Below are 13398 nucleotides of genomic sequence, written 5' to 3'. Positions count from 1 at the left end.
ATGCTAAGTTGGAAGCAATTAAGTTGAGTTTCAGTCTGTAAGCTGTATTAATAGAATGGCACAAAATTTTCAAAGTATTATTAGAGAGATCATTCAACTGACCACAACACAGAAGAAAAATTAAATGCTTTCTGTATAAAAGAAGCCAAAACACTTTCAACAAAATACCCTCCACTTTATCTGCTTTTTTATTCTAGTACACACAATTTTTTTAAAAAAAGGAAAGCTGCTCTGTTTAAAGTCAGACCAGAGGCAGTAGTTTTACAAGTAACCTCTGCAGTGAAATGGTAATGGAAATAAAGCTAACTGATCCCGTCCTAGGTCATTATGTTTGACCTGACATGAATATTCATTTTAGTTCTTATAGTTTGAGGATCTATAGGTTATCTTTCTGAGGAATGTGTGTTCCAAGAGAATTTTACCAAGTACTCCTTCAAGTGATGTTTTTACTATGTTATACCCAAAGGCATAGTGCTTCATATATGAGGTTGCCATATAATTATTGCTTACGATTTATTTTTAATTAGGTTGGAAAATCACATACATCTGAGCATTTGGTCAGTCAACCCAGCAAATTTAAATCACATGGATACTCATATCCTCAAGCGATCTGACCATTGATTTTTGTAAAATTCTGCTTAGATTTAGTTTAAGGATGGTCAATATATTCATTTGTCACTCAACTTGCTTATGCTTCATTAAGTAGTTTGTTCATATTTGTAGCATTAAATGTTTCTGTAACATACATATTAAATATACAAAAGTTATGCATATGGGCATAAGAAACTAATAGCATAACACTTCATTCTACTGGCTTCCCCACCCTGGGGAAAAAAAGGTTATAATATATTTGTATTTGAATTATTTCTTAATCATATGTTAAGAAATATATATTACATAATGTTTTCTATTTATTATGTTTTATTTAATTCACCTTTGATAATTACCAAATTGAAGAGATTTACAAATATGTCAAATAGTATTTTATTTGTTCCTTATAATCTTCAATGTTTACATGATACTTCAGAGTATTCAAGTATGATATAAACATTATATGGCAATGACCAAATAAAATGTTGACTAATACACAACTTTTACATTTCTACTTTTTAAAGTTTATACAACATAAGAAATATATAGCTTGATAAAATATCCCACACTAAGATTAATCAGAAAGTGACATTGGGAAAGATAAGTTTAGGATTTTATATTTTACATGATAGAAAACAATAGTGTAAATGTTATTGTACTAATGCATTTGGATCCTCACAATGTTAAAATGTTTATAGTTCTTAGAAAAAAACTTCCAAATGATATTGTTTGGATTATTTTAAAGACAATTTTTTGCTAAACCTTGTATCTTGATAAAGAAAAATTATAAACTAAAACTCTATGAAAAACTCTATTTAAACTGCCTATATTCAAATAGATGAATTAAGTATTTATACTTAGAATTATTTTCAATATAGTCTTTCCCTTTAAAACTTCATGTTAGCAACTAACACTAATGAAATAATGTTGACTTAAAAAAGATGTATCAGTACCATCAAAGAAGTATAACTATCTTTTTTTCACTTGAAGTGTATTTTAAAATTTTTAAATGCATATCCCCTTCCACTTTCATTTAATTGTGATATCACCACAAAGTATAATTAATAAATTGCTTAGCAAGGAATGAGGACTCAGGGGAAATATAACATTACTGCAAATTAAGAGAGTGGTGTCAGTGTGCAAAAAATCAAATGTTGCAAACTCCTAATGAAGCAATGTTCCAGAGTTAAACAAAATTCCATAATTACACAAAAACCATTTAGCAAAAATCACAAAATAGATGGATTCAAGGCTAATTCTGGACACATTTAAAAATATGGGTATAAATATTAAAACACACCATGGCAAAAGGATTTTGTAACCTCCCTCCCCAGAAAAACCACTTTGTTTTGGTTCTACTTTTAGCAAAGCATCTTAAATTAAAGGAAATGACCACAAAACTTGAAATATTGTTTTAAATGATTTACTCAAAGTTCAAGTTGAACACTTTCATGATATCTAAACATGCTTCTTAATGTGTGCAATATAATATGCACTTCTGTAAGAACAATTCATATTTATTACAAAATAACTTAAGACCATTATGCCAAAGTATTGATCTTTATTTTTAAATCCCATAAATTGGCATTTAAAGCTTACTTCTATCTTGTATGAGATTCAATGAAGATGTTTCACTTAATATTAAAAGAAGTGTGATAAACATGTATTTTGACAGCTAGCTCAAGGGTTCTAAAATGTATTTATACTATATTCTAGTATGTGCTTTAAGCAATACAACAAACCCTTTAAAAACCCACAACGGTTCCATCATGGCATTTGGTGAAGTCACTGTTTTAATATCATTCTGTGGGATAATTGTTTCACTTGGCTTGGTTTGTGAATTCAAGTAGATCAGATACTAACTTGATTTGGCACCAATGTATGGATTCATGGAGACATATTCACAGGATGTATGCATTGCCTGATAGTAAGAGACATTTACAACCCAGAATATAAGAGCAGGGCAGCCTCAAGTGACATCACCAGATCAACTGCAGCGTCAACCTACTCAAATATATATCCTCCACACCAATGCTTGCCTTTCTCTGTTCTCACTAATATAAGCTTTACCTTGCCTCACCAGTTTTATATAACATGTCATTATTAAAAAGCAGAGATTTTTACCCAGTCCAAAAACAGACATAAAGAAAGAAACTGGCAAAAAAATCAAAACAAAATATCTATATGTTCTTACAAAACTCACCCTCTTAAAATACAGATCATCCAGCTATAAGAATAACAATGAAATGATAAGAAGCAGATTCACCCTATGTTAGCCAGCAAGAACACATACACTAGCTTACTGACATTTTATAAGTCTTTGATTTTATGTAGCTCCAGTAAGTATCTGTGGATCTGTCTCTGTCTCTGTCTCTTTCTATCTCTGTCCCTCTGTCTCCCTGTGTCTCTCTCTCTATGTCTCTCTGTCTCTTCTCATTGTTCCATCTTAATATCATTTTAATTTACTTATAACTTCTTGAGTGCACATTTACTTACAGGCATTTGTTACAGCGAAGCTGTTGGCTGTTTCAATGTTGTCCACATGAGGAACCAAATTAAAAGGTGCCTCCGATGCATTGGGGCTGGTGTTATGAAGAAAGATTGCTAATCGAAAAGCAGTATATTCCTGATCTGTATTTCTGATGAATAGACCACCTATAAAAAGCATAAAAAGCACACTGAATTTTTTTTTCTCTTTTGAAAATACCATACCTACCACAGGCACAGTACTGGCAAAGCTCCCCACTAGTAAGTAGTGATTATATACAGGGATCTGGTTTTTTTTTTTCAACCCTACCACTATCTTGGATTTTTGCCCATTGTCCTTCTTCAACTTGCTTTGTATCTCAGCCTTGGGGGCTTCTCATATTTTGTTGTCCCAATTTGTCATGACCACCATGACCTCTGAGACCATTTAGTGTTTCCCTTTCTCTGTCTCCTTCCCTCCCCATGATTCCCAGCACACTGCTTCATCAGCTGGAGCATCCTGCTTTCTCAGACTAAGTGGCATGCAGATTAATGGAAAAAGGGCTCCCATAAAAAAAAAAAAGACATGGAGGGGCTTTGTTGACACAGGGAGGAAGAGAGAAAAGAGAGGGAGAAATGAACTTTGTTCTCTGAAGCCCATGGACTCAGCCTAATTAGCTACCTTTTTTACACAGTCCACAACAAATGATGCAGTGGTGGGGCTGAGCTTAGCTGGAAGAAATTCAATAGCTGCGTCCCATTAAAAGACAGGAAAGGAGAATAACAAGAGGAAGCAAGGCTGGGAGAAGGTCCCTAGAATCAGACTGGAGATGAAGAGACTGGGTTAGAGGAGGCTAAAGAAGAGAAAAGGAAAAACGGGGAGGGGGGGGAGGATAGGAGAATCTAACTTTGGAACCAGTGAATCTGTAGCAAGAAAAAGCTGAGAGAGGGTGGGAGGACAAGCTCCCTCACACTGTTCTTTTCTGTGATGGCAAGCGAGCTGCTACTGCAGCGTCCAGCAAAGGGAAAAGCAGGTTTTTAACCAACTCGATACCCCTCTAACACCAGGAACCAAAAAAGAAAGATGAGAAGAAACACTAAATAACATTAAATGAAACCTCACAAAGGTCTTTTCCAACTTGTTCTAATCATTCCTAAGTGACTTCAGCAGAAGGTTGGGATCAAGGGATGAGGGGAGTGGGAATGGGGGTGAGAAGAAAACAGTGTAACGGATGAGTTTCATTTAAACCTTTATAAAAGAGAAGGGCTTTATTTTTTTTCCCTGAGGGATGCTGGGGAGAGATAATGAAAAAAGAAAAAAAGAAAGGTGTGGAGCGAGGTATCCCAAGGCTTCCTCAATCCCGTATCTGCAACTCATTTAACTCACTTTCGGAAACCAGCCCCACTTGCCACATGCATAGAAGGATGCAATGCAAGGCTTACCTATTTGAACGCTGCTTGGAAAAGCTCCCATTGCTAGTCCCCAAAATCCAGAAAATAACAAGACAAGCTGTCTGCAAATAATCCTCATCTTCTTTTTTCCTCTCTCTCTGGCGCGCTCTCTCTTTCTCACTCTCTTTTCAGATGCTGCTCAGAGAGGCATTGAGGAGGATGGCGCTAAAAACAAACCACAGAGAGGGGGAAATTTTTTTAAAAACGGACGGAGAGAGGTAATTGTTTCCCCCCTTCCCTTAGCAATCCATCCTAAGCTGCCGGATTTTTCCCGCAGTCTCCATCGCCCTGGAGAGGTTTTCTGTCCGGCAGTGAATGTTGCACATGCAAAAGATGGTGGAGGAGTTAGGTGGTGGTGGGAGCGTCTAGTGGCTGCACTGAGAGATGAGACATGCGCTATATCTTTCTTTCCCCTCGCTCTCACTCCCGCTCTCCTCCTTCTCTCACTCTCTCACATACACACATCCACAGGCGCAGCTACCGCACACGCTCGCGCCACACGCGCGCGCGCGCACGAACACACACACACACACACACACACACACACATCCCCCCACCCCTGGTCCTCACGAACCCAGACCATCTCCGCCCTTTTCCCACTCACACCTCAAGTGTAAAGCCCCTCAGCAAGCCCGTCTCCACAACCCAATTTTGTCTGGCTCTCTGCTCACTCACCAGAGCGCCCCAGTCTTCATTCGCTTGCTCCCTTTTCAGCCTGGAGCCTGGGCTTCGCTTCTCTCCCCAACACTCACTGGGCTCCTCTCTTCTTCCACAGCAAACCCGCAGCCGGAGCGACGCGTAGAATACACCCACCCCACCCCCCTCTACGCCCCACTTTTGTTTGTCTCCCTCCTCCCTCTCCTTCCCGGTCCCCAGTGCTTCTCAGCAGCTCTTACTCGGAAATGGGCTTGCCCGCAAGGTCGGCGAGCCCAAATTAAAGACTGGGGAGGTTAAGACCTCCCCATCCTGTACCCCTGAGCCTCAGGCTGCATCCCGGCAGCCTCGAAGACAGGACCAACAGTCACCCTACAGCCCTCGACCTCGTCCTCCTCTAGCCCTCTCCTATTCTCTCCAAGTCCTCCCCTCCGACTCGGCAGCGGTGGCGGCGGCGGCGGCCGCAGCAGCAGCAGCAGCAGCAGCAGCAGCAGCAGCAGCAGCAGGAGCAGCAGCAGCAACCAACGCGCAGTGGACTTCAGTCCCTGCTGCAGCAAAGATTTCTCTCCAGCAAACAGCCCGTGAAGCTAGAAAGCGTGAGACAGAAATGAGTGAGGTGCAGGGGCTGGGGGAAGGAAAGGGGATGAGAAGACGGGACCAAGGGCAGGGTGATAAAGAGAAGAATGGAGAGAAGGAAGGGTTCCGGAACTGTGCATATGGGTAGGGTCTCTGCAAAGTTGAGGGATCCTGGGCGGGGGGGGGGGGGTGGAGAAGAAAGAAGTTTCTTTTAAGTAAGGGATGAAGTTAGGGTTGGTGAAGAAAGGGTGGAGAGAGTGAGTGGGAGATAGGAAAGTAGTTAGAATTTCTGAATCAATCGAAGTGGCGCTGATAAGAAGTGTTATAAAATACTTCTGGTAGGACAGCTCCTTCCCCTCTGCTCTGCATTTTTTCCCCCTGGATAATGCTTGGCACTATTATTCTCCCTTCTCTGACAGCAAAAGCTAGGGGCAGCCCTAGTGAAATGGGTCTGAGGTGGCAAATGAAGGAATATAAGACTGGAAGTTGGGACGATGAGTACAGGTAACTGGCAGAGACAAGAGACTCTCCTTTCTCAGTTCTATTTCTTGTCATAGGCATTTGCTGCTGCCTCTGATATTCCCTTAACAGCCCCGCCCCCCGCAACCCCCCCCCCCCCACACACACATAAACTCACAGGTCCACTTAGCCACAAAAGGGGCTGCAGGAATACTTTCAACACCTTATGGATGAAGTTATTGGAATCTTTGACAAGCTGCAAAGAAAAACGTTTTTCTGGAAAGTTTCAGGTGTACTTACCCCCTCCTTTAAGTCTTCCATTTCACTTAGCTGCAGCTGATCAAGTCTGAAGGGCACATAGCATGGCAATGAATGTAGATTTCAAGTGCTTTCTAATCTGTTTCCTAAACCCAGGTTTCTAATTCCTTTAAAGTGGGAAAATCTAACGATTTTTACATTCATTCAGTGATTCTAGAAGTAATATGCCTTGACTATGGACAGATAGAAAGTAAAATGGCTTATTTACCCAATTTTTACTCCAGAGTCACAGTTCTCAGGGGAGCATAATCTATTAAAGCATATTTCTAAAATATTAAGTGATAATCTACATGTGATCACATGCTTGTGAAAGAAATGAGAATAGCTTGGTTAATTTTATATTATTACATATCTCTCAGACTTTGTAGATATTATTGAAATGTACCTTTTATTAAATATTTCTTCATACTGCATCTTCAAAATACTAGCAGGTATGATCTGTTTGTAGATTGCAATAAATATTTCTCATTCATTATAGTTTTAAAATTCCGGATTTTCCTTTTCACCCATTTCCTCAATTCTGAATTATTTTTTTAAACTACTAATTCTTTTTGGTTGTTTTGATATTTTTCTGTCACACTTCCCTCAAGATTGCTGCAGTGGCTGTGACAATAATAACCTAATTGAGAGTCACTGAATTACACAAATCATGGATTTGTAATTTTAGTTTTTAAAGCACAAGTCTGTTAGTGAAGTGGGATTTCTACATTGTCATTTATGCAAGCTAAAAAACCAGGAGTGTAAATTAAAGCATCCAGTCTTCTCTCATACCATACTTAAATTAGTTTTAAGCCAAAAAGCAAAATGAAATTCCTTTAGTCAGCCAATCCTCATTGTTTTGGGCATTGAACTAAACTCTGTACATCAGATATCAAAAGCTCCACCTTACTGGGAGACTATTTTTTTAAGGATTTTTAACACTATTAAGGCATTCATTGGTTTCCTTTCCTCATTGTGTTTACTTGACATCTGCAACTTCCATGGTAATTTATTGTCACCATTGACATAAATTTAGTAGTCCTTCTGACTGTCATGATAACCTACAGAATACCATCAATATGATTCACACAGGATTACTGTCAAGTAGAATGTAAGTTCTTTGTGGACAGGGACTATTTCATTTTTGTATTTGTATCCTTATCATCTAACTTCATACCTTGCACATAGTAGGTGTTTAATAAATACTTATTGGATTGGATTAATGATAGGACAGAGTCCACCACATAGCTGGTTACATTTCAAATTTCAACTTTTTTTGTCATCTGAAGTACAACCTCTTTTCATTCTGTGAATTTTTTTTCCTTTTCCTTTAATCACTTTTTCTTCCTTTTTTGCCAAAATCTGCTTTTAGGAAGAACTAGGAAAGATAAATGAGGTAGGCAAAAATGTGATGAACTTGGTCTTTGAGTCTTAATCTCTGTCAATTACTCTCATTGAGACTCAGTTTCCTTATCAATAAAATTAGAGCCTTGAACTAAATGGTTCATAGGATGCCCTTTATCTTTAACATTGTTATTTGGTGGGCATATTTTTATTAGAGGTGTTGTGGTCCCACAAAGAGGGCAAAGTAGTTTCAGTATATGTAAAATTGACAGCAACAGGCACAACATCAGCAAATAAAATAATGAACTTTCTTTCCAGATACAGGTGAAAATGCTTGGAAATGTTAATCATAAATGGGTACCTTGTGCACATTTGAGTACATTTTTATTATTTTTATATCCTTCTAATTGAACATTTTCCTCTGACCCTAAACTTTCTGAAGTTTTGATTAAATGCAACTTGCAAATGCTTTTTATTTCACTGCTCTATTTGCAGCAAAATGTTTTGAAATAATGATCCTTATGAAACTAAGAGAGCATTTCTAATAATGATATCTGTAGCTCAAATTTAAATAGAAGTAATTAGTTGTTTGACCTTAGCTGATTGGCTTAAACTTTCTGGACCTATGTTTCCTCACTGGTAAAATGAGGCAGTTGAACTAGATGATCTCTAAGGTACCTTCCAGCTCTATAATCTGAGTTTATTAATGTAAACATACAAACCTATAAATAAATGCTTTATTTTCCAAGTTTGTTTCTTAATGTTGATTTTTTTTAAATTTTTTTTTAGTGAGGCAATTGGGGTTAAGTGACTTGCCCAGGGTCACACAGCTAGTAAATGTTAAGTGTCTGAGGCCAGATTTGAACTCAGGTACTCCTGACTCCAGGGCCGGTGCTCTATCCACTGCGCCATCTAGCTGCCCCTTAATGTTGATTTTTTTAAATTCAAGATAAATTTTTCAAAATAAAGTCTAAATATATAGGAACATTTATTTTGAACCAAATACAAAGTCAGCTTTTTTACAGAATCTTGGATTGGGGTTGTGTAAGACAAATTTCTACTTCAAAAAGAATCCCTTCTACAACATGCTCAATAAGTTTTCATCAAGTTTCCTGTTGCAGATGTATAGTAAAAGGTAATCTGTTTTCAAAAGTAGCCCATCTCACTTTGGAATAACTATACATTGCTAAGAAATATTTCCTTACATCAAGCCCAAATTTGACTCTGCAAATATTTCCACTTAATGCTCTTCTATAGCCAAGCTGAATAAGACTGATCCCTTTTCACTTTGACAGCCTTCTTGATACTAGAAGACAACTATCACATCACTCTATGTAATCTCATTCCTAGAATAACCACCCCAGCTTCTTCAATGAGTGATCATATAACTTGATTTTGTTAGCAGCATCTAATTTTTAAATCAATATTTTTAAGAAAGATTGAATTTACCATACTTGGCTAAGGCATCTCACCCATTTTAACTTAGTCATATCTAAAAGGGGAGGATAACACTGCATGACCAACAACATATCCACATCTAAATACATTCCAAATTTGTGAATCTGTCAGAATAAAGAGGAAGAATAAGAATCATGTTTCAATATCCCCTACTGAGCCTACACTTGTATTCCTTTAAGATGAAATAATAGATTATTATTTTAACTGGATCCTTATGAGTAGCTATGGATCTATTCAGCTAAATTATTTTTATTAATTATCTGTAAGGTTAAAGTATACTATTTTTACTAACTTTTTTAAACAAAGATTATAACATTTCTGGTGTTCTGTACCTTAAAAAACAATGCATGGTCCTTGTTCATCCCATCAAAAAGTATTTATTTTTAATTATGTATATATGCAAATATACATAAAATATTTAGTGCTTATAGCTATAAAAACTATTTCTTCTTGATCTATGTCTTGTGTTTTATCTAAGAAATATATTTTGCTCAATTTGATCCAGTAAATTACATATTTCCACACTGTTTGCTGCTGTCACTTCCTAGTAATCATAACAATACCATGATGCTGTGATTCAAGGATTCTATCACTTTATCTTTTTAATCTTCCTGCCAGGCTTATTGAAATTGCCTCACTCATCTTCCCTTATAGAACATGCTTGTTTTTTTTTCTGTCATCTATATTCATATGGACTGCCTAGGAAACTGATTGGCAATCAGCATGAATTTAGTGTTAGTGAATTATTTGTGCTCCAGAATCACAAGATCCTATTATAACATTTTAGTGACTTAAAAGGAGCATCTTGTCTCTGTCCCAAATTCATCATTCTTACCAGAAATGGCAGCTATATAAATTGTCATAGAGCATAACATTACCATTCATTCAAACCAATAGTCCACAGTTATCCATTTAACATTTAGTTAATGCAAGGTACTATTTGCAAGGAGAGGTGGTACAGAGCTGTGAAAAGAGAACAAATCATATTACCTAAATTCTAATACTATCTCTGTGATTCATGTAATATGTTACATGGGAAAAGTCACTTCATCTGTCCAAGCTTCATTCTCATCATGTTTAAGAAGTAGATAATTATACATGAAGCACCAACTTTATTGAATAATTTTGAGGAAAGCTCATGACATGAATAACTTACTTAATAGAATTTTCCAAAAGTGAAATAATCTATTTACCTTGGGATCCACTGAATTTCCTCTCATTTGAGGTCTGTCTTTAAAGCAAAAGCCAGATGATGAAGTATGTTATAGAAGGAATGCCTGTGTAGGTATGTGTTTGACTAGATTTCCTATTAAGTCCAATGCAACTCTGAGGTTTGGGGATTCTATTAAACATAAATCTACAAAAATAAGAGTTCTAGATATGAGATAGGCATGATGAGTGATACAACTTTGTACAAGATACAGTTGTGAACCTTCTAGTAGTTTATAACCTAGTTGAAGGATTAGACATGCCCAGATTTTTCCATAATAATCTATGATATGATATAATGAATATAATTAAAGAGATACACATTGTGTTTTAGACTTAAATATTTTTTTGGCAGGGCAATGAGGGTTAAGTGACTTGCCCAAGTTCACACAGCTAGAGTATACATTGTGTTTTATAGGTGTATATAGTCAGAAATGATCAGCTGAAATAATTAGGTAAGGTAGAATCAGTAAAGCAAGGGGATAATTACTTCTGCCTCCCAAACGGAAACAGAGGAAAAAATATATTGTATGGAGAATTGTAAGGAAAATTGATTGAGTTAGAGCCTGCATTTCAGGGGAAAATAAGAACAATTGATTAGATAGGTTGAGGAAGAATAATATGAGTTTATGAAGGGCTTTGATGCAAATTTAGTTTGAGAAACGATGTCAGTGTCCAGTACCATATTTTACCATGAGATCTTCAGAATCTTCCTAAGACATTTTTCTTTTAATTTTAATTTTTAATTTATGGAATAAAATATTTTCAGAATGTAGTACAATTAAAAATTGTTCATGAAACTGCAAATCTACTATGGACAACTTGCTATTCCTTTAAAATATACAACAGAATTATCATGTAAAATTTTTCTTTTTTTTCTTCTATCCTCCACGTCCCCACCCCTAGAGATGGCTACAATTATACACAAATAGGTACATAGCTATATATGTTCACACATATATATATATATATATATACATATATGTATATGTGTATGTGTGTAAAATTATTCTATACATACTTCTATTTATCAGTTCTTTCTCTGGATGCAGATAGTGTCTTTCATCATATGTCCTTTATAGTTAATTTGTTTATTTCTAATAAAATAACATTTGCTCAAACTTATTCTTAAAACAATATTTCTGTTACTGTATACAATGTTGTCTTGGTTCTGCTCATTTCACTCTTCATTATTTTGTGCAAGTCTTTTGATGGTTTTCTAAAATCATTGAGTTCATCATTTCTTATAGCACAGTAGTATTCCATCATAATCATATGTCACAAGTTGTTTAGTCATTCCCCAATTGATGGGCATCCCTCTAATTTCCAGTTCTTTGCCACCACGAAAAGAGCTGCTATAAACTTTTTAGAACATATAATTCAAATGGAAGTGATTCAGTTTCTTGGCATGTTGCTGGTATTCTGTCTAGGTTTAACAGGCATACAATAATGAGGTTAGCACAATGGCTCTTTAGACCTTCAGTTCAGTAGACATTCCAATACCTCATCTCTCCCACACTTTCTTTTGGGGTCTCCCAAATACTAAGCTAGCTCTGTCCATGTATGCTTCAGCAACAGCATCTATATGTAAATCCATGGAAAGTATACTGCCAAGGTAATTGAACTTATCCAAAACATTATTTTTCCATTTGCTCTAATCAGTAGTTCCATATATACATGGTGTGGTGGTGGCTGGTGGAGAACCTATATTTTCTGTGTGTTACTTGTTCGGACAAATTTAGTACAAACAGAAGAGAATCCATCATTATTTTGTTGCAGAGGCTACATTGAGTGTACAATCATCTGCTAACAAAAAATCATGTACCAATTCTCCTTCCACTTTAGTTTTTTTCTTATAGACTTTTCATGTTAAATAATTTACCATCAGTGTTTTTGTTGACCTTGATGCTGTTTTCATCCTTCTTGAAGCATCTGACAATATTGCTGAAAATATCTTTCTAAAAAGTATGGGAGCAAGCACACAACCCTGATTCACTCCATTGGTGACTGGGAAAGCACAAGAGCATTTTACATTATCCAGAAGCTGAGTAAGCATGCAATCATAAAACTGATGTCTAATACTGATGAACTTCATCAGGCAGCATAATTTTCCACAAGCCTTCATGACTGACAATATCAAGGCCTAGGTCAGATTGACAAATGTGTACAGATTTCTGTTCTGCTCCTGTCATTTCTCCTTAAGTTGTTAAACAGCGAACACCACATTGACTGTTCCTTGGCCTTTTCTGAAGCCACAATGGCTCTCAGGTAGATGACCATCGTCCAGGTGAAAGATAAGCCTATTAAGGAGGTCTCTAGCAAGAATCTTTTCGGCAAATACAGCAAATATTTCCTTTACCTTTATAGCTATGGATAATGAAGGCATCCATGAACTCCTGAGGGATAATTTCCTCTTGCCATATGACCTAGATTTCAATCAGATTTTGTATGAGCAGTGAACTCCCTATCTTATAAATCTCAGCAGAAATAGAATCAGTACTTTGCCACGAGAGGAGCCAAAGAGCATTCATAATATCTTCTTCATTTGGAAGTTCAGCTAGAAGGAGATTTACTTCAACCTGAGATATATGGTCAATGGCTTCAGCATTGATTGGTAATGGCCTATTGAGAATACTATGCAAGAGCCCCGTCCATTCTCCAGGATCATGTCCTTTTCATTAATTAATATGGCTCCATGAGCACTGAGTAGTTGAGATGCACCATATGTCCTTGGCCCATAAATATCCTTCATGGCATCATAAAAAGTGCTGTGGAATGTTACTATCAGTTTAAAACCGAATTTCATCGTCCTTCTTACTGAGCCAAGAATGCGACATCTCTCTAAGTTTTGTTTGCACTTTACTTTTTGATGGAGTTAAACACTGCCTTCTT

The 13398-nt window shown here is 36.7% G+C and overlaps 1 protein-coding gene across 8 annotated transcripts in view; it reads right to left on the bottom strand.

Annotated features, from left to right (window-relative positions):
* The window catches only part of GRIA4 (glutamate ionotropic receptor AMPA type subunit 4), a 478367-nt gene extending 472502 nt beyond the window's left edge, over positions 1-5865 (bottom strand). For 2 of the 8 annotated variants that reach the window (XM_043995887.1, XM_043995886.1), the window contains exons 1-3: positions 5185-5865; positions 4501-4674; positions 3088-3246 (exon numbers count right to left, since the gene is read on the bottom strand). In XM_043995887.1, coding sequence (XP_043851822.1) covers positions 3088-3246; positions 4501-4588 — 247 coding nt within the window. In that variant the 5' untranslated portion in view covers positions 4589-4674; positions 5185-5865. The remainder of the gene's footprint in view (positions 1-3087; positions 3247-4500; positions 4675-5184) is intronic. The other 6 variants (XM_043995885.1, XM_043995884.1, XM_043995888.1 and 3 more) reach the window with 4 other exon arrangements.
* Between the last annotated feature and the right edge of the window lie 7533 nt (positions 5866-13398).

This window comes from Dromiciops gliroides, chromosome 3 (assembly GCF_019393635.1).
Source record: "Dromiciops gliroides isolate mDroGli1 chromosome 3, mDroGli1.pri, whole genome shotgun sequence".
In the NCBI taxonomy this organism is placed as follows: domain Eukaryota; kingdom Metazoa; phylum Chordata; class Mammalia; order Microbiotheria; family Microbiotheriidae; genus Dromiciops; species Dromiciops gliroides.
Note: the sequence above shows the minus strand (reverse complement) of the source record. Positions and strands in the feature narration are given on the sequence as shown.